This window comes from Meleagris gallopavo, chromosome 8, assembly GCF_000146605.3.
Source record: "Meleagris gallopavo isolate NT-WF06-2002-E0010 breed Aviagen turkey brand Nicholas breeding stock chromosome 8, Turkey_5.1, whole genome shotgun sequence".
In the NCBI taxonomy this organism is placed as follows: domain Eukaryota; kingdom Metazoa; phylum Chordata; class Aves; order Galliformes; family Phasianidae; genus Meleagris; species Meleagris gallopavo.
The window spans coordinates 19039359-19060651 of NC_015018.2; the positions used below are offsets into that span (position 1 = coordinate 19039359).

Genomic DNA, 21293 nt, shown 5'->3' on the forward strand with positions numbered 1-21293 from the left:
GCAGTGAGCAGGCCTGGGCAGCTCAGATGCTTGCTTTCCCTGCTGCCTCCACATCTTGATTTGAGTAGGATCATAAAATAAGCAAGTTTCAAGTTGTGAGATCTTACTGGGCAGCTCGTTGACCATTACAAAGCTAAAAGTGTTTTCCTGTTCAGACTTCTCCAGCATTTCAGTGTTTGCTGTCTTATTGTGTCTACTCCCAATAAAATTCTTCCCTATTTAACTGCCCCAGAGCTGCAGATGACTTACCTTCCAGGTGATAGACCCCCTGTTCTTCCTCCTCTGCTAAGAGGAAAACAAATCTTTGGTAATGGCAAGGACACATCAAAATAAGTTAAAGTGTTAAGGCAACATGTGGAGAAAGGAGATTATTTCCTCATTGTGTGAATACATTTTTCTAAAATAGTATCTGAGATTGGAACTGGAAAAATTTTGTTTAAAATAGATTCATATCATAAGAACTGATCACATCGTGCAGTTAATACTTGCTGTAAGGCAATTTTTCAGTTACTTAAAATGTCACTTTACAGAGCAAATTATAATCTGGGGCTTCCTGCAAATGTGTTGACACAGTTCATTACGCACTCATTCCTTTCGACAGCCCTTCATGGATTCCTTCTGGAACATGACTCTAGAAAGTGTACTCAGAGGAATATACGCACAATCATTTGTGTGTTATATGTACCCATCTCAACCTAAAAAGGGGTAGAAGTCTCATCTTTTTTCTGTATCAAGTCCCCCTACAATTCATTAGAAGTTAATTGCTTGATTTCTTTCCTTCTCAAAGGTTACATGCAGCCATTCTTTGTGTACTCTCTTGATCTTGTCTTTGAAAAGACGAGCCAACTGAAGTCAAAGAGACTTATATCTTATAACTGAAAGAGAGGTTATGTACTATCACAGAAAAAGGCAAAACAGTGGCAAGATGAAGCTGCTGGTGCCTCTCTAAAATCTTTTCCTTGAAATCCTTTCACTGGGGCACATTTAGAAAAACCTTCCAGATTCCAGGACTGAGTCTGGTGAGCTGCTTTCCCTGTGTGCTTCAGAGGCTTTCCCATCCCCAGCGCCTGTGACAGCAGAGAGCACTCCTCATTCCATGGGACTACATCTGTTCCATGAATTTAAAATCAATCACAAACAGCATTAGAAGTTGATCTTTCCAAGTCAACATTCTGCTTTTGTCTTCAGTGATCCTAAATAAAAATTCTAACTGTTGTTCCAAACAGCATACAGAAATTAAACCTATGGTTGCCTGATTGGTTGTCATGAACAAGCTGACATTTGTGAAACCTCTTTCCCCTTTCAGGATATTAGCTCTTCACCTAACATTAGGCTTCAGTAAATAGCATCAAATCCATTTGTCACAGCTTAGCTTACCATCCTTTGAGTACGTTAGGCTGCTTACCTATAAAATCCTCTTCATATTTCTGTGTACCCCTGACTCTGTTGTAGGGCTCTCATCCACCATTTTTCATGCACTTATTGACATTTTTCTTGATTTTTCTTTGAAGTTTTTCTTTGATTTCTTAAAGCTTTTTTAAAAATTTCTTTTCCCTCCAAAAATAACTAATTTTTTTCTCCACCAGAGGTGGGAAATATATTAAAAAGCCACAGAACATCTTCAGAATTTAAGACTCACACAGAGCAGAAAACACAACAGTAGGTATTTATATCAATTATTTGCTTCGGTGTTGGTAAGGTAGGGTAAGATAGACATGTTTGGAGGAAATAAAGGAAATAAAATGTCACCAGCACATTTTTTTTGGTGAAGCCAGTCTGTTTCTATGAAAGTGCCTATGAAAAAGAACCCATGCTACATTCTGGACGCTTCACCCCTCTGCTGAGGGTGTGCTGCTCACAGAGTCCATTGGAACAGCAGGTCTTGCTAGCTCATGGCCCGCTGCCTGAAGAAGGACTGCAACATGCAGAACTTCATGAGCAGAGGAGAAAGCACTAACAGCCCAGCTTAGTAACTCTTTCCCCCACACAGCTGTATCTGGAAAACAAGATCTGTGCTCATCTTAACATAAAATCTTAAAGGTGTTGCTACATTTTCCTTCTTAAGCAATTTAGTTCTGGATCCTTTTCATCCTACAACTTGAGTGTGAAATGTAATAAAGAGGGTTTTTCTTCTTGCTATTTTCCCTTCTTTTTTATCATCTCCCTTGTTGTCTTTCCTTGCCTGATCCAGTCTGTCTTCATAAACTGTCATTTTCATTTGCCTGTTGTATATTTTTTTCTTTCCTTTTCATCTTCTTTTCCTGGAAACCAATATAAGTCTGGTGAAGACCTGCTGCTGGGAATAATAAATAAAGTATAGGTACACATTTCTTTTACCTTGGGGAAATACATTGTCAAAATATTTAGAATATTTTATCACAGGCTGGGTAAAATTCCATGGACAAATATTATTGGAACCTTGATTTTTATTCCCAGCATGTAGTTAACAAATAGCACTCTTGTCCAACTTCTAGCAAAGATGTTGCAGCTGCAGTTTCTTTTCTGTCTTTTCTTGCCCGTGTGAAAATAAATCATCCCCACACTGTGGCAGTGAAATAGAGAGGTAACCATTCATACATTTGGCATTTCTTATCATTGTCAAAATAAATGCTCGCACCTGTGCAAGCAAAATAAATGTGAAGTGATGTCTTCCTTTTTCGGAACTAGTAAATATGAGCAGCAATCTGTCAGCTGAAAAGAAAAAAAAACAATTACAGTGAAATTTATTCTAGAAATTCTTGATCACTCTGAAAAACTGTTCTCATCCCTGAAACTTCAGCTTGCTGCTTTATGAAGGAAACTGTGAAGGTTATGATTAAAGTGATCCTGAGATTCAAGCTACTGAGTTGCTGAGATAGGTGGTGCCAAATATTTTTAGCTCCCTAAAATGCTAAATGCAGAACTAAATCCAAAGAAACACATATATATACATATATATATATGACAGCTGCTACCCTGGGTTGCCCACTGGAGGCACATTAGAAGAATATCACTTCATAAGACTTGAAAAGGTCTTCCCTAAAATTTAAATATGGTGTGAAAAACATAGCCGGGGGAAGAAAAATTGGCTGCATTAGGAGGACTTCAGGACACAGGCGAAACAAAGCATGTTTGAAGTTTGTGACTGACAGTGAGGACCACAGCTATGTTTTAAGTAGGTCAGTGGGGCTGGTCTAAACAAAAATGTTAACAGCCAGGTAGCTGATGGAGGAAATAAGGTTGCACACTGATGTGCATAAGTAATTGATGATATGTGATGCTGGGAGTGCCATCACATAGATAGAGTTCTGAAGGTTTGATGGAGATCTATTTAAGTGCTTTCCATTTTAAGTGCCTCAAGGAAAGGTTTGTTTTGCTTGTCTGTTGCCAGACACAAATGCTGCTTAATCTTGTTTAATGTCTCTGAACATTAGTCCAATAGGGCCATTCAAAAAATAATTGATACATGTTTATGGATTTCTTCTTGCATTTATTTAGACAAGTTAAATCAAGTTCCATCATACACTGTCAAAGAAAACTTGAAATAATGCTTTGAACGCTCCCATGTTCACACACTTAACAGAAAAGCCTTGAGAAGACCACTTGGGCTGTGTGTTCAGATAAATGGCAGAGAAGCAGCTCTGGCTGTTCCAATAGGCTTGAAAAGTGGGCCCACAAAAACCTAGTGAGGTTCAACAATGGCCAAATTCAAAGTGTTATATTTGAGCTGGGGCAACCCCAGACATTCAGACTGGGAGAAAAACTCACTGAGAGCAGCCCTGCAGTGGAAGACTCGGAGTCTTGATGGACAAAATGTTGGATATGAGCTAGCAGTGTGCGCTTGCAGCCCATAGGCCAACTGTACCGTGGACTGCATCAAAAGAGGGGTGGCAGCAGGGATAGGGAGGTGGCTGTTCCCCTCTGCCCTGCTCTTGTGAGGCCCCATTTGGAGCAGTGTGTCCAAGCACAGGAGTGATGTGGAGCTGTTGGAGTGGGTCAGAAGGATGGCCATGAATGTGCTCAGAGAGCTGGAGCACTTCTCTGGAGATAGGCTTGTTCAGTCTGGAGAATAGAAGGCTCCAGGGAGATCTCATTGCAGCCTTCCAATGTTTAAAGGGAGCTTATAAACTCTTCGGCCTGTCCCAAACAGCAACAAAAGGCGGTCATTACCACCCGTATTTCACATATTCCATACTGATTACCAGCAATAAAATGAGATAAGTGAGTTTTGCAACAGTGCTACAGAGTCAAAGCGTATGGGAGTTGCGGTCTACTGGAACTGTTCAGCGCTTCTGCATTTTAGGGAATATCTCTCGGGAATCTAGGGACGCATCAGCCTAGGATTTTATTTCACATTTATAAGTTAACGCAGGAAAATTACGGCCTTAACTAGGAACGGCTCCTCCCCAGGAGCAGCGCTCAGTAGGAGGCGATCGGCCGGTAGACGAGCAGAAGCGCGGCTCCCCCTGCTGGGCAGTACGCACACCCCGAGCGCCCGCCTGCTCCGCTCGCAGCGCAGCCTTCACGGACATGTTCAGGAGCTCCGGAAAGCTCACACCCTCCTTCACCCAGAGCCCCGCCTGCCGGGCCGGGGCCCATCCTGCTCCCCTCAGCAGGACTACAAGCCCCAGGTTGCTCCGGGCCGCCGGGGGCGGTGCCGGTCGCGCCCACAGTTCTCGTTCCGCCCCGCGCTGCGCAGCATGGCCGGCTTCGCTGATCTGAACGTGCCGCAAGGCGCGGACAGGAAGGCCGTGCAGAGCCTGCTGGAGACTGCAGCGCACCGTGAGTCGGGGCGGGAGCCGGGCTGGGAGCGGGTGGATGTGTTGTTGAGGCCGAGGTGGCGGGGCGGGCTGTGCTGGGGGACGGCGCTGGTTGAGGGCTGCGGCAGCGGCGTGAAGGCTGGAGAAGCGGGGCTGGACGGGGCGGAAGCTCCGTGCGCCGGTTCTGCTCTGCCTCTCGTAGGGCACGGGGTCTGTGCCGTGCCTGAACAGCGCTTTTAACATCTCCGGTTACTCTCCAGTCTCTGCAGAGAACTTGTTCCAGGGTTGCTGATCTTCAGCACAGGTTTCATGGCTTCCCTAGTAAAGCGCCTTCCAATCTCCTGCTGCTGCAAGGCGCAGCCTTAGTATCGATGCAGAGCCAGGACCTGGCAGCCTTTGGCTTACCCCACTGCCCGCCAGGCTCCCGACCACACCTCAGCCTGCCAGCTGCTCCCATTGGGTAGCTGTGCGTCTGAGTGTGCCCTAGCACTGGCCGTGCAGTCCCTGCCCCCGTCACTGTCAGTGAGTGAGGGGACGCGTTGTCAAGGCTGGGTTGTGTTAAAAGAAGTTTGTACTCTTGAGACACATCTTTGGTGAGTTCATATTCAGAAGAATTCACTGTGAAAGGTAAATGTGCACGTCATTATTAAGTTTGAGATATTTAAATAATGAGCATGTAACAGTTTTCTGCTTGTCTCTGTTTCCATTACTTGCTGAACAAAGCAGGCTCACAATGTGTTCACTTCTTTAGTGGGATATTCTGCAGTTGCTCTTAATCACATCGTCGATTTTAAAGAAAAGAAACAGGTAATTTCAGCTCAGCTTCTTTGTTGGTGATGCGTTTGCTCTCGTAAATCTGTGTGCTGCTCCTCCCTCCTTTGTTTTTATATACTCACTTAAATGAAGTGTATTTGTATTTTTATTTATAACGGAACTCCAATTTTATAAGTCTGTATTACTGCCCTGGAGTTCATTTTTACTATGGTCTGTTAATTGTCCCTAGGAAATACTTTTGTTAGCATGGCAAACTTATTTTTGGAGTTGGAACACAACTTCTGTGTAAATTCTAAACATCCCATTATATTTTGGGTAACTTTGTTTTGTTTTCTTTTAAGGAAATAGCCAAGCCGGTATCTCCATCAGAGCTGTTTCCATCTTTACCTATCGTGCAGGTATGTTTATTGTGTTCTAGCTATGAGTTGTTTTACTGAGCTGCATTTTTTCCTGTCTTTGTTTACATGTGATATTTTTTTCATTGCCTGTTAAAAAAATGAGAAATTTGTCCACTGCTTGCTTCTTAAAACTCCCAACACTGGAAGAATGTTAATGCTCTGTTCTACCATGGAGCCTCTGGAGGAGGCTCTGTTCTTTATTTCAAAAATTATTCTTTACAATTGCTGTTCATGAATTCTGAATAGTCTTGTAGTTGAATAATTGCAGTGTAATTCTCTGAACTTGAGCCTGAGGTTTGGAAATTACTTCCTGGATTTGATGAACAAGATTTGGATGTAGTGAACCAACTCTGATGTATGTTAATTAAGGAAATGCTTTTGCTTGCATCGTGGCCTCCTTGGAAAACCAGATTAATAAAGTATTAATAAAGCACGCTCGTATTTTCCATATGATGTTCTTTTTTTTTTTTTCTTCCTCCTTTCAATTTTTCTCCTTTCAATTGATCCATTCCTCAGAGAAACACAGTGAGCCTTTCTTTCTGAAGGGCAGATACAATACCGAACAGATCAATATAAAGAATATGTGGTTTTTTTTATATTAAGGAAGCATAACTACAGACTTACAGGCAAGAATTGGTGCAAGGCACAACTTTCTTTTTATAGTAGAAAGGGTGAAAGTTGCCATGAAGTTTTGCTTTGGAGCTTTTTAAATCTTGTATTATTTTTCCATCATAGGGGACGTCTAAAAGACTTAAAGTCTTAACCCGGCTGACACTTGTTGTTTCTGATCCTTCTCACTGTAATCTCTTGGTAAGTACCTTCAATGTATTTGTTTTTCTTCTCTTCTCTTCTCTTCTCTTCTCTTCTCTTCTCTTCTCTTCTCTTCTCTTCTCTTTTTTTCCTTTTCTCAATGAAAGAATGTCACTTTGGGAATTGTGTAGGGAAGGATTTAATGGATTTCATAGGATACTCAGTACTAATTTCTCAGATCAGATCTTTAGAATCTGAAGCATCATGAGGGGATGTGGGTTCATGAAACTGGATGTGATTGTGCTGATTACTTGTTAGTATGGGGTAGCAGTTCTTTTCCTTTACTCTTTTATTTGAATTCTGGACTTCTATATGTACACTAGAATACTGGGAGTGAGCCCTGTATCTGTTTGTGGGGCTGTGCTTGAGACAAAAGGTATGTGTAAGTGGATGGGACAGGCCTCAAAATGACTTCAGAGAATTGCTCACAGTAGAGACCTACTATTTAATTAGATTATTGGCTTTGTTTTAGTGCTTGAAAATGCTAAGGTAATTTTCTCATTATTATTTTTCATTGTGTATACATTTGTCACCTGCCAGAAGTCAAGGTAGTAATCATTTCCTCCTTTTGTAGAGATCTACATCTACAAATATAAGATTGTATGACATCATAGCTGTATTTCCAAAGACGGAGAAATTGTTCCATGTAAGTACTATCTGTAGGTTGTTATAGAACTGGCACTAACAATCTGTGTCTTGGAGTAGCATGAATGCATTCTTTGTTTTGATTTGGTTTTCCATTTTATATAGTCATGTCATGGAGCTAACTAAACAACGTAGGTTCTCTGGTTAGTGAACAGAGAACCTGTTCTCTGAAAGACTGGGAGAAATCCTAGGAGGGTTAAGGGCCTTGATGTGAGTAGTTGGTCCTAAACATCTGTGAGTGATCTGATTGACTTGCTTTCAAATGCTCAGCTCAATTTCTTGTCAAAATACTTTCCTTGCAAAAGGGGAAAAAAAATTAATCAAGACAGTGACACATCTGACCTATCGCAAGCTCCTAAGTTATATCATTAAGGGTGAATTGGAAGAGTTAGAATCATAGAATCATAGAATCACCAAGGTTGGAAAAGACCTAAAAGATCATCCAGTCCAACCGTTCACCTATTGCCAATAGCTCTCACTAAACCATGTCCCTCAACACAACATCCAGTCTTTCCTTGAACACCCCCAGGGTCGGTGACACCACCACCTCCCTGGGCAGTCCATTCCAGTTGGTAGAGGTGATCTGTCTGTATTGCCCTTGGCAGGCAGCAATAAGATGTGCAATTTGAAAAAGGCACTGGGACTGCAAATGGGAATATCTTTGGAGGAATGCCAGAATTTACTTTCAGAGAGAGGTTGTCTCAAAGCTGAGTTTGTTTTTCAGTTAGGCTAAAGCTACTTTCTGGTTCTGCTGAATGCCTATTTTTGAAACATTAAAACTATATTTTTCTGATTTTTTTTTTTTTCTCTTGCAAGACTCTGGACTCCTGAGGATGTGCAAGAGTCAAAAGACTTCTAAAAGACTTTTCACTTCTCTCCATCATTTTATTTTGGGCTCTGTTAACAGCATAAAATTATTGTGATTTATTCCAGATGCATCCAGGAGTCCTGAGGTAATTGGCTGGCGTAGTCGCCAAGCCACTCTCAAAGATATTTGAAAAGTTGTGGCAGTCAGGTGAAGTTCCCAGGTGACTGGAAAAAGGCAGCGTCACACCTATTTTTAAGAAGGGTAGAAAGAATGACCCAGGGAGCTACTGACCTCTCAGCCTCACCTCTGTGCTGAGAAGGTCGTGCAGCAGATCCTTCTGGAAGCTATGGTAAGGCACGTACAAGAGAAGGAGAGGAATATGGGATAACCAGCATGCCTTCACCAGATCTAGCCTGATCAACCTTGTTTTTTATGGTGATATAAGTGCGTCAGTGAATGAGGGAAGAGCCACTGCTGTTATCTGTCTGGACTTCATTAATGCCTAGATACCATCTAGAAAGACCTAGACAGACTGAGCATTGGGCCCAGGTGAACCTCATGAGGTTTAGCAAATCCAAGTGCATGGTCTCACACCTGGGTCGTGGCAACTTGCACTGTCAGTACAAGCTGGGGGATTTAAGGATGGAACACAGCTGTGCCAAAAATGACCTGAGGGAACTGATGGATGGCAATCCATCAGTAGTGTGCCTCTACAGCCCAGAAAGTCAACTGTATCCTGAGCTGCATCAAAAAGAAGAGTGGCCAGTAGGGTTAGGAAGGTGATCCTGCCCCTCTGCTCTGCACTGGTGAGACTTCACCTGGACTACTGTGTCCACATGTGGAGTCCGTAGTACAGGAAAGGTGTGGACCTGTTGGAATGCATCCAGGGGAGGGCTACAAAAATGGTCCAAGAAATGGAACAGGCTGAGGGAGCTGGGGCTGTTCAGTTTGGAGAAGAGAAGACTCAAGAGGAGAAATTCGAAGAAGGTCAGGCTAGATGGGGCTCTGGGCAAAGTAATTGAGCTGTAGGTGTCCCTGTTCATTGCAGAGGAGTTAGACTAGGTAACCTTTAAGGTCAACCCAATTCAATTCTATGGTTGTTCATACTTAATGACTTGGCAGAGAAGGACAGGGAGAAGATTTTCATTGATCTCATTTCTCAAGTGAGCTCACTCAATTTATCATGTGTTCAAACAAGTACCTGAAGCCACTTGAAGGTAGGCAGCAGTAGCTGTAAGACTTTGGAGGAAGGGCAGGAGCTTGTCATGTAAAGATGGTTGTCTTTTGTTTTCAGACATCCCTAAGTTCTGCTGGTGCAGCTGGACATTCAGCTGCAACAACTTTGAAGCTGACATAATGCCTGCCCTCAGCCCCACATTTTTGCAGGTCCCTTTCTGCTCTGCTTGTGCAGTTTCTTGCTTAGCTCCCTGGCTGTTTGGTTGGAAGAACACACCTTTGATTGGAAAGTAACGCAGATTTTACCAAGTTATTTTGCAGGCAGATCTGTTTTGCTGCTCTGAGCTTTGCTGCTCTGTGAGGATGGCTGTGCTCTGAGCAGGCCCAGTGCAGCTTCAAGCTGACACTCTCACAGGTACAGACAGCATAATAGGAAGAAAGCAGGATTGTAATGAGACCATCTTAATTTCTGTCATGCACAAAACTCTTGACCTGGGGAGGAAGCCAGATGTGTTTCTTTCAAACAGCATGAGGTGAAGGACATCTTCCTCACATGTTCATGTACAGAGCAGATTTGTATGTTTGTCTTTTGTTTAAAGATTAAAGTTTTCTAAGTATGTATGGAGAGGTTTGTAGAGGTATCAACAGGGAACGTGAAGCACGTGGAGTCTCAGTATGCATGTATGACTCCTAATGACTTGAATCTTTCAGTCTTAAGGATGAAGCCTCCTAGGCTGAGTCTTGCACCACAAATTGTATTTTAAAATTGGCTGTTGGTAACTGTATTGCCTCAGTAGCATCGTCTTTCTCACCAACAATTTGGCACTTAGTTTGTTCTCCATAGGACAGGATTTTTCATGTGCTTATAGAAGACATATGTGACCATTGTAGATGGGCTTTAGTTTTAGCACAGCATAAAAATAGTCAGTTCCTTCTTCTCACAAGCAAAAGAAGCTTTCCTATTACTGAGACGGGCAGTGATATGTGCTGAAAAATGTGCTCGAATTCTACAAATAATTTGTATCCTTGAGGTTACAAGGAAGTAAGTTGTGTTTGCTGAGATAATTGTAGGACATGCTCTTTATTTAAGGTTCCCAAGGAGAATTGTTTTTGGCTGCAGCTGGGATGCCTGCTCTGTGCTGTTATTGAGGTCTGGCCTGTTGCTTTTAGGAAGAAAATATGAATGAAACAAATTCTTAGAATATTAGTTCTGTCTATTGTTTGTAGGAAATCAGTGATTCACCAGTATCTACAAAATCTTGCTTATGTAAGTCTGAGGATATACTGCAAAGCCAAATTTCAGAGTTTATTTGTAAAATGTTTGCCAAAGCAAACCTGTCTGTCTTCAGCCATCCAAGCGCAGGTGAGTTTATCTCTGGTTGGCTGTGGTTTCCCAGCAGATGGGGCTCTTGCCTATGGTGAGACCGGGCAGGTGCTGGGCTGTCCAACTGCTGTATGGCATTTTCAGGATGAAGTTTTTGTTCAGATCCTTTTTGGGAGGCTGGGTAACCTTAACCTGTCTGCATGTGTGACTTGTCCAGGAGCCAAACCTGGGCTGAATTTGGGATGTTTAGAGAAATTTCCTCTGCAACTTTCTGTGTAGTTCAGAAATTCTTCCTTATGTGAAATTGTAATTCTTAATTCTTACTATTTTTTTTCTCAGTGGTGTTTTCTGAGTTCTTTTTGTCCCTGGAATCCTGTAGATATCCTGGCATTTGGATCACTTCCTTTTCTATTGCACATAATTTTCAAAATGGAAAAGTGTTTTCCACTGTTTCTGGAACTGATTAGGAGGGCTTGTTTTCTCATCACAGAGGGTAGCTTGCCTGCTTCTAGTGTGTGTTCTTGCTCTCCATTTTTCTTGGATTTCTCTCTTCCTGAATTTTCTATGGTCTCACTGGCATGTTTTCGAGGATATGATTCAGAGCTATTTGCTTTGAGCAAGTTCCTGTAAATCACCTCTGTTTAGGTGGTAGTTTGTGCTTCACATAAGGATAAGATTAAAACTGGCTATTATGGGGCTAAACTTGCATTTCAGATTTGTATTTGTAGTATATTCAACCTGTTTACTGCTTAAGAGAATTACTGAAGTTAAGGCGTGAAGATAAAGTTCAGTTTGAAGGAAGTTCTATCAACAGGTAAGGTAAGAAACATTCCTAAAGCTGGGCCTCCGCTCTCATGTCTGTGCAGATTTCATGTGAACAGACCATGAGTTTGCAGAGCTCTGTGCTAGAGTGGAGTGTCACAGTCCTTCAGTCTTGCCATGGGACTGCAGCTGCACTGCTTTCATGCTGGTGCGAGGTGAGAGGAAGGGTTGGCACTGGCCCAGGTGTAATTGGAGCAGTGGATGGCAAGTTTCTGAGCGTGGAGAATTCCTCCACACTGGAGGATTCCTTTTGGAAATTCCTTTTGAGCATGTTCAACATGCTTTATCTTCTTTGTTACAACATTGCTTACAGGCGTTTATCTGGTCCCGTGTAATCGTCTTTACAGGGTAGACATATATAATTCCTACAAGTCCTGTGTGCATGAGATTATATGTAAATCAAGAGCTAGCTTTTATGTCCATTTAATTTTCTGTATGTGTCAGTGTGGAGATTCTCCACCCTTTGCTCATTCCTTCTCTATTAATACAGGATATTATTTGTGGTGTGAGCTCAAAGCCAAATATTTAAACCATGAGCTCAGGTGCCATCTTGAGACTTCTCCAGAGGCTTGGTTTTCAGAAAGTTGTCTTTCTTATCCAGACAGGAAAGTGAGGCACCATGGCATGGACCCAGTACTGAGCATGTGGCATAACTCATCACTTCTAAAATTCTTCTTCTGTTTCAGTCTTTTCTTGGTTGTTGCTGGTAAAAGTACTTAAACAGCTGCGACACTGGGAGAATGTTGAGATTAGAGAATGATGGGTCCTTTATTAGCTGTGAGTTCTTTTACCAAAAAACAGCACTGCTTCTGTATGTCCGTGTCAGATAAGAATAAAGAGTAAGTTTTGCCTTTGAGTTGGTCATTATTTCATTGGAAAAGTTGTTCTTTAAGTGAGAAAAGGGAGGCCATTTTTAGCCTCATGTGCTCTGGCTATGCGTTTTGAGCACTGCTGTTTTATTGCCACATCTACAAGGCGTTGTACTTCATTTCAAAATTGAACTGCCTCTGGAGAGACATTTCTTGCATTATGAAATGGCACACCTAATAGTCTGTTCCTGTTTCTTTGCTCTAGATTGCTTGCACAACTCTTGATGTGGATCTCGTCTGTATAAATGTAACAGAGAAGCTTCCGTTTTACTTCCGAAGGCCTCCTGTAAATATGGTAAATTGACATCTATATTGTCTTTTTCTATTAAATGTAGGGAATTCAATTCAGACTGACAGTTTCCTTTTCACCATTCCCATTCAAGTGGTTCTTTTCATTTTCTTGCATAATGTATTGTTTTAGATGTCCTTCACTTCAAGGCCTCCACTTGCGTCATTTAATACGCAGTGATGTGTATTCGTTCTTTTCCCTTTCTATCTTCTGCTTCTGAAGACAGGGTGTTTCCAAGGAGTGGAAACAGAACTTTATGACTACTGCTGTGCTAGCCAGTGAGATGTAGTGTGGTTGCTGACAAAGCTGCCTCCCAAACTGGAAGGGATACAGCTGTGTCAGATAAATAGTCTTGTAATTTGAAAGATGGGAGAATGTGAATGACAGTATTAATTTGGGAGAAGGTTGTTGTGTTGGATATTCGGAGGGTGATGTACTGAATCCCTACTTAGTCAAAGGAATGTCTTGGGAAGTAAATAATATGTGGGATTGCTCAATATCTGCTGTGGGACTCAAGCTAACTCTCTGTATGTATCAAGTATTTTATTAATATAATTCTGCCTACTGTAGGTGATTTGGTAGAAAATTTAATCTGAACAAGTGGATACTTGAACCAGTATTTTCCTTTAAGTTTATGTCAAGGTTTGTTCTGCTTGGACATTTTTGGCTGGTGTAGTCCTTAGTGCTTTAGGATTTAAAGCTGGAACTGGCTAGAAATCTTGCTTCTGTCTTTTAGAGAAACTTTGACCTAGAATAAAACAGAATCAATCCTAAAACAGAACAAAAGTGGCGATTTGGAATTTACCACAGACTTAAAATTCAGTATTCCATTTGGAATAAAAATACTGTATGAAATGTTGTTTGAAAGTACCCTTGCTGCCTGAAACTCTAGGAGCTGACCCAGGTGAGGAGATAATTTCCTCACAAGCTATTTCTCATCTTCCATGCTCCAGGCTTCAAGGCAGTCTCTCAGACTGATTCTGTGCATCCTCAGGCAGTGAGGTTTGGTTGTTTTGATGCCAGGCAGACTGGCTGGCAGCTGGAGAAGCAGGGATGAGGTTAAAAGTATCCTTACCATGAAATTGGTGTATTGCCGTTACCCGTTTTGGTTTTGATAAATACAATCGTGTTTGCAGATGTTGGACTAGCTCTGTGTAAAACATTTAAAATGTACATAGCTTCTACTCAGCTTCCATGCAGCTGTTACGGCTGGTTTAATTCCATCTGTATTCAATTACTGGACTCTCTTACTGTATTAGCACTGTAGTGTTTTATAATATGAGTGGAAGCACGAAGTAGCATTTTTGTGCAAATGTATTATAGACCAAGGAATGAGGAGCTCCTAGCTTGGAATTGTCTTTACTTCCTACAGGAATTTGTTCAACCTTTCTCTGTATGTTTGAGAAAACAAGAATACAAGGGCTTTGGTGATGTACTTTAACAACAAAAAATGTTAAAGCAACTGAATATACACTAAGTTCTGCTATTTGGAAACTTTGCTGTGACTGTTCTTTAAAATGATCACAAATAGCAGCACAGTACTATGAGAGAGAGGAGACAGGACCTCACTGCTACATTCATGCAGGGATGAATTCCTCATCTGCAAGATGTGTTTGCTGTGGAAAGAGTGCTGTTGCTTATTGCCAGCAGTGGAACAGGAGGAGGAGGGTCCTGGAAGTTTCAGGGATCAGCTGTTTATGATCAGCAGTAGTTACTTGCTTCATCCTCTCTGAGACAGTGGAAAGCCAATTACAACTACTAAGTAGGTGTTATTTCTTTGCTCATTAAACCTCCTCTTTCTATCCTCCCAAGACACACAACTGGTGTGCAGGGAAATTTTTTCCCCCTGCATTTCATATGGTGCTGTATTCTTGCTGGAACAGTTTCTCCTTCATTTTTTTCATAACACAGTTAAATTGTGAATAAATTGCGTCAATAATAGTCAGTGGTTGTTAGATTGTTTTGCTTCTCTCCTTTTGATTTTTGTTCACTTTCTTTCATGTGAAGGCAATAGATCGAGGCATTTACTTTGAACTTCTTTACACGCCTGCCATCAAAGACTCCACAATGAGAAGATACACAATTTCAAATGCGATCAGCCTGATGCAGATCTGCAAAGGAAAGGTAAGCTCTCAAAGTGAAAGCAAGCTAATTAAGTTGATTCAAATTCTTCTGGAGTTGTAGAGACTGAGCCATTTTAAATGAGTGTTGATGATAGGGTTTCTGAAGCTATGACTGAATCTTTGCCTACTAATACAAGAACACGATTATTCCAGCTCCAGGTACTTCCAGCCATGTACCTCTGCATGCTATCCTCTTAAGTTGTCAAACTGCTTGGTTCTTCTTTTCAGAATAATCTATCTGTTATTTTGGTATGTAATACCCAGAACAAAAGGGAAAAAGTTTGCATTAGAACTGAAATCCACGCATCTCTTTAAAATCCCCCACTTCAAAGTTCTGATTCACCAAAAGCACTTTTTTGAAAACATACCTTGAACATGGGGAAAAAAAATAAGGTAGAAATCCTGTTTGTTTAACTGTTAGGAAATTCCCAGTGTAGAGAACAGATCCAACAGCTTGCTGGCTCTAAGCCAAGTTTTGCTGAAATCAGATCAACTGCATTCTTGCCTGCTACTGAAACCAAGGGAAGAAGTAATCCTTGCAGCTGAGATGCCAGTACTCCATTGCTTTCATACCTCACCTCCTCTCAGGCCACCAGGCTAAGCTCCCTGCTATGTGGGTCCTCTCAGACTGCATGCTTTTAAAAGGGAAGCGTATAGTAGTACGTATCAGAATTAAGAGATTGTAGCTACCATCATTCTTATTATGAAGGGCTTTTGCTGTACCTAGTTAGTCTAGAGAAACCTAAACTGGTATTACCCTGCAGATGCAGTCTGAAGTAGGATATAGAGCTTGGGAGGCCAATTAAAAGCAGAATCATCATTATTGCAGTTTCCTCTAGGCGTGGTGACCTGTCTTATAGGACAGGAGTCTCTAAACAGATGAGTACAGAAAAAATGAGCACTAAACATGATCTTTCCTGAGAAGCCTAGCTCTGGAGGTTAATCGCACAAAATACTGACTTAAACAAAAGGTGCATGCATGCAGAAACATGTAGGACTGCTCCTTGCCAACTCTCCTCTTTCCTATGTGCAGCTGAAGATACGTTTCTCACTCAACTTCTGCAATATAAATCAGCAACTGAGTTAGCATCACAGAGCGAGTGGGACGTTTGGTCTGTGTACAAGAGCCTTTTCTTTCTGCACATGTCTATTTAATACACCATTTGTGTGTGGGAGGTAAACTGTCTGACACTGGACACCATGATTTATTGTAAGCCATTGGAAGAGCTAGAAATGGATTACTAGTTTGTCATTGTTTCTTGCCTATATTTTTTGTTTCTGGGCTTATTACCTTGTGGGCCAGCAGAGAAGGCTATTAGTGCTTGCTGGCGGTTTCTCTGTCAGTTATGTAAAGGCTCGTTTTACTAAGATGTGGTGAGGTTGTTCTATGGGCTGCTTTCATTGGCACTTTGCACATCAGTCACCTTTTGTACACTTTTTGTACAGCTCTTTGTACACTTTTTTACAGCTGCTGAGTTTGTAGCAGCTTTTGGATCCTTTTGTTTTTCCTGTTATAGAGCACAGAGAAACTTCTGGAAACTTACTGGCCAAGGAACTGACCTTCAGCAGAGTCCCTAGAATATTTTAAAATGTGCAGGGAATGTGGGAGGGACCTGCTTGCCTTGACAGAAGGTGTATATAGCCACAGTCCTTCACATTCTGTGTTTTGGTAGCAGTGTTACTGCACCCAGAACAGTGTGCTGAACAGCTGCTTTCTCTTTTACCTGAGGAGATAATGGTTTGCCTTTGAGTTTTTCCCTTAGCCCTTGCCTTGGATTTGCCTTTGCCTGCTTCTCCTCTGTTTGCTAGCTGTACTTTTCTCATCTGCTTGCCTCCTCCCTTCTTACCTATCCTCTAACTGGAAGTCGGTTAGCTTTGAATCGGCCAGGGCATGTTTCCAGTACACAGCAGTGAACCGCAGTCCTGCAGGGATGGGTTCAAGATGGCATAGCTGCTCTGGGAGATTTTCTGAGTCGAGAAGACAGGAATTGGTTTTTACAGCTCGGAGCAGCAGACTTATATTTTCACAGTGAACTCTCACAGTCAGCACCAATGAAACTCAAAAGCACCCTTGAGGTCTGTAGTACAGTCACTTTAAAGGTGAACTACACAGAAGGAAACGTCCTAGGCTCTGTGCTGTTAAGTCGCTTTGATGTATGAATTGCTTCTGCTTCTGGCTTTCCTTATGCTTGTGCAGAGTTCTCAGCCCCTTTTTTTCCTTCTCGACACATGAGGAAACCTTGGACACAGTGTGCACAGTGCAATCATTTCCATACAAATAGCTCTTTCATGGTTCGAGTTCTAGCTGTGCACAGAGCATTTTCTTCCAACATCTGCCCTGCTCTTTTGCTGGGGGGACGATAGGACAAGCAGAGCAGTACTTTGGAAAGGGATCATAAGCCCTACCATGTAACTGGAGGTGGTGTGGTGTGTTGGTGGTGCTGACGTCAGAGAGGGAAAGTCTTTTGCTGCCTCAGTACCAATTTCATTGTTGCCCACTCGAGCAGGAATCCCCAAAGCTTGTATTTGATATATATATCTCTCTCTCAAAAATAATATATATTATATTATATATATTTAATATATATATATTTAATATATTTAATATATATATATATATATATATATTTTAAGTGCATGGAATCTTTTTTCTGCTGCAGTTTCCACCTGCACTAAACAGTCTTTCCTTGAGTGAGCATCCTTAGAGGTTTTAACATTAGAAGAGCACTGGCAGCTGAACTATGCTATCTGCCAGCCCCTGAGCAGTCATGTACCTGTTATGTAGAAAACATTTGGGAGTGAAGGGAGGAGGGTGTCTTTATGCCTGGTGCTTTTCATGGGATGCAGGTTTGAGGAAACTCGATGTATGGTGTGAATTGGCTGCCTTTACTTGACTGCAGACTGGTTTCCTCCATCAGCATGAATTTGATTAAGGCTAACGTGATAGAGTTGGGTTTTGCTGCAACGCAAAGAGTAGGTTGAAAATTTGGGAGAGCCAGACTGCCTACAGCTGTGGTTTGTAAGCTGCATCTGGAGGATCTTGGGATTCTCTTACAAGTTCATCCATGCCTTCCTTAGTATAATGCTCAGCATCCACCTTGTGCCTGACTGCTCTCACATGGCTCCCTGTCCCTTTCAGCTACTGTTAAAAAAGGCAGTTGTACTTAACACAGTGTGCACAACTCTGCATTTCTTCTTTTCCCTTCAAGTCCCTTTAAAGTTCCCTGTAAAAGATACACTGTTTAATAGCATCACTAAGATTTACACTTCTTAGCCATAGCCCTCTAAAAGGTGCAGTGCTCATTCAGCTCAGATCTCTCTGTGCTCAGGTTTATCGCTACAAAGAACTTGTCCCTGTGGCTCTCTCTCTGTAGATATTGGGGAGATAGCTTAGGCTTATTTGTTTCCTAAAACTAATGTCTATACCTGGCTGGAGTTCTGTTCATCTGAGTGCACTGGATGCTCACAGTTAATTGTGTTGTCACCCTGAACTTAGCTAATTCTCGTGAAGTCGTTGCTGCTTGTAAGTTTTCCATTTCTTGATGCTGTCTGACAGATGAATGTTTGTTCTTTTATTCTCTTGTGTTTTGCAGAACATCGTTATATCTAGTGCAGCTGAAAGAGTAAGTCCTGGGTTTTTATTCAAGTGAAAACAATTTGAGCATTTATTTTCAGCTCAAAATACTTAAAATTACAATTTTTACATGTTAATTTATAACTAAAGTTCTAAGATTTCCACCTTGTATGTTTTTAATCAATTGTTTTACTGAAAAATTGTGTGGGTTTTTTTTAACCTGTTTGTTTTGCTTTGCTTTTGTTGCTATGGTATTTTCTGTGATGATTTTCTTCGCAGAGAGTGACTCTGTTTTGCAAAATAGTGGTGTTTTCCTGATTGTTGTAGTACATCTTCAGCAGCTTGCTATTATGTAGCATTTAATTTTGTCTTCCTGAATGGCTGCTTCTGCAAATAGCTCTATCCTATGTGCTCACATTCTGCTAGCCTCCAACTTTCTTTGTTTTGTTCTAGCCTCTAGAATTACGGGGTCCTTATGATGTGGCTAATCTGTATCCTTTTTCCAAGTCAGAAATGGCAGTTAATAGTAACATACGAAACTTAATTGGTTTTGAGATTTTTCCATCTATTGCTCTCCTTGAACTTTACCCAGTGATGCTTGTTGGTGACTAATTCAGTGAATCAGAGTGCAGCGTGGGTGTGGAAGGAGCAACACAGATTCTTGGTCATGGAGTGACATGATCTGTTGCTGTAAATATGATGTCTGAGTACGGTTACAGGTGAATTCTGTGTTATGATGTGTTGATATTTGTATTGAGTGTAAATGGGAAAAGGAGTAAAAAACCCATAATCATAGATCTTTGAATAAGAAAACTTTGAAGTTGGTGAGCACTGTGGACCAAACCAGAAATTAATTCTGATCTCAAAGGCACTCAATCTTTGAAAGAAGAAGCCATAAAATCATGTTTTTATTTAGGAAAAATAAGGCTCCCATCTTAGTATTAGTTACTTTGGTTCTTAATTTTTCAGTCCTTGGTTCCGTATGTACAATCAATAAAGGACTGTGTTCTTGATAGAGAGCATCATTTCTCCCTTTTTTTCAGGAATTCAGATGTGTTTTTCCTCCTCCTCGCCTCCAGGTGTGTGTCCAGACTGCCTCTCAAAGGGGACGCGTGCGCTCTGAGTCGTGAGAACTGTGTGGGAGGGTGTACGGACTGGAAGGATTTTATGTGTAACATCTCCTTCCCTCTTAAAAAGAGCAGTGAGGCTTAACTCAAATTAACATACCTAATTTGGTCTCATCCCTATTCAAGATGGCTGGGGATTTTTCAACATAATGCTTTTGTATCAGACAGTGCCCTTTCCCACAAAGCTGAATTTTTCAAGGGGGTAGCTTTTTATTTGATTCTACATTCTAAATAAAAAGATTCCTATGTTGACAGACCTTTGTTTTCAAATGACAGCTGCTTGTCTGGAAAAAAGCAGTATTGACAGGAGCCTTCCAGGAGGGCTCCTGGGGATCTGCAGCTGGGAGAATTGGATGCCTCAGGTCTCTGCCTCTGGGTAACCTTATGCAAAATGTCACTCCGAGTTACAGCGCTGCTAATTCCCAGTTATTTGTAGAGTAAGCAAATCTGTCATACAGTCTTCCTTGTTCTTTTTTCCTTCCTATGCATTTTGATCCTGAACAAAGGTGACAGAGGTTTGCTGTTTGGCTTGTCAGAAGGCGAAGCCAAGGCAGCTGTGTCCACCAACTGCAGAGCCACCATACTTCATGGAGGTAAGTGAAAAGCATGTGCAAACTTAAACAATTCTTGCATTTGTTAGGATAACAAATGTTTATTGTGCATGGAAAACAGTGCATGTTTTCCAAAAAGTCTGAGACCATAGAGAGCAAGCCAGCTTGGGATTTTTCCTCCTTGTTCAGTGCATGAAAAGGAACTTCTGCAGCAAGAGATGATTGCTGTACTAGCAAATCACTGGCTGAATTGGTATTGCTGTCTGTACTGGAGTACTTAACCACATTAAAAAGACACAAATTATTTAGCTATAATGCAGATCTGCCTGTTCTCCTGCATTTTGAAAATACCATTTGTTTCAGAAAGAGTTGAATGTTCTTATCTGTGACAGCAGCAGAAACTATGTCACTGACTTCAAAATACATTCATCCAGATTTTCTTGCATTTGCCCACTTGCAACATGACCACAGAAGCAGTCATTGCTGTGTTTCTCTGATACTTCATTATATGGTCTTCTTCTGACTAGCTCACTTTTTGCTGTGGACCATTTCAAACTTGATGCAAAATCTGAAGTCCCATGTGCCTGATGCTTAGGAGGAGATGTTTCATATGGTGTACCATGACTTCAAGTTTTGGTGAAACAAAACTTGCTTCCTTATACTCAGCAGAGGAAGTTTGCAGTAGCTTTCTTCTTCTATATTGTCCATTTTAATAGTAAAGAAAGTAGAAATTTAGCTTTTTGCCCCCTGCAGAAATTAGAAGGTTTTATTACGTGTCCTGATAGCAGTTTGTGTTCTAGCAATCAATGTAAACCCTCACTTTGCTCTGTGACCCTTCCATTCACCTTCTCTAACCTCCCTTTCACGTGCTTATTTGCTGGTTCTTGGTGTTCCTAGATTTTTGCTGTGTATTCTAATAGCAATTTAATTTTTGTCACCAATTAGTTGTATCTAGCTGTTAATTTTTGCTGCTTCTAGAATTTCTTGGATAGGTAGGTTCTAGTCTTCTTAACACCTTCTGTTGCTCTAAGTTGCAAACTCATGGTAGAATTTGGTTAGTATCTGTTTTTTTCAGTAGAATTGTAGTTTTAATGTGCTATAATTCACAGTGAGTAGCTTTGATCTCTTCAAGAGTGCATTTCTATGAACAGGGTCATCCAACCTGCTACACTATTCATCTACTCAGTGACAGTATGTTGGAAGAATTTCTCTCCAGTTTATGTGGAATTTCTCAAGACCTTCATTTTTCTTATCTGTGAAGTTA

General features: G+C 41.3%; 1 protein-coding gene across 3 annotated transcripts in view; it reads left to right on the top strand.

Annotated features, from left to right (window-relative positions):
• Positions 1 to 4633: 4633 nt before the first annotated feature.
• Positions 4634 to 21293, top strand: part of RPP30 (ribonuclease P/MRP subunit p30) — a 17891-nt gene continuing 1231 nt past the window's right edge. Inside the window, exons 1-10 of one of the 3 annotated variants that reach the window (XM_031554448.1) lie at positions 4634 to 4761; positions 5491 to 5546; positions 5855 to 5911; positions 6647 to 6721; positions 7296 to 7367; positions 12571 to 12660; positions 14662 to 14778; positions 18371 to 18400; positions 19395 to 19430; positions 19985 to 20071. In XM_031554448.1, coding sequence (XP_031410308.1) covers positions 4680 to 4761; positions 5491 to 5546; positions 5855 to 5911; positions 6647 to 6721; positions 7296 to 7367; positions 12571 to 12660; positions 14662 to 14778; positions 18371 to 18400; positions 19395 to 19430; positions 19985 to 20071 — 702 coding nt within the window. In that variant the 5' untranslated portion in view covers positions 4634 to 4679. Of the gene's footprint in view, positions 4762 to 5490; positions 5547 to 5854; positions 5912 to 6646; positions 6722 to 7295; positions 7368 to 12570; positions 12661 to 14661; positions 14779 to 18370; positions 18401 to 18804; positions 18843 to 19394; positions 19431 to 19984; positions 20072 to 21293 lie in introns of all 3 variants that reach the window. The other 2 variants (XM_010714538.3, XM_019617653.2) reach the window with 2 other exon arrangements.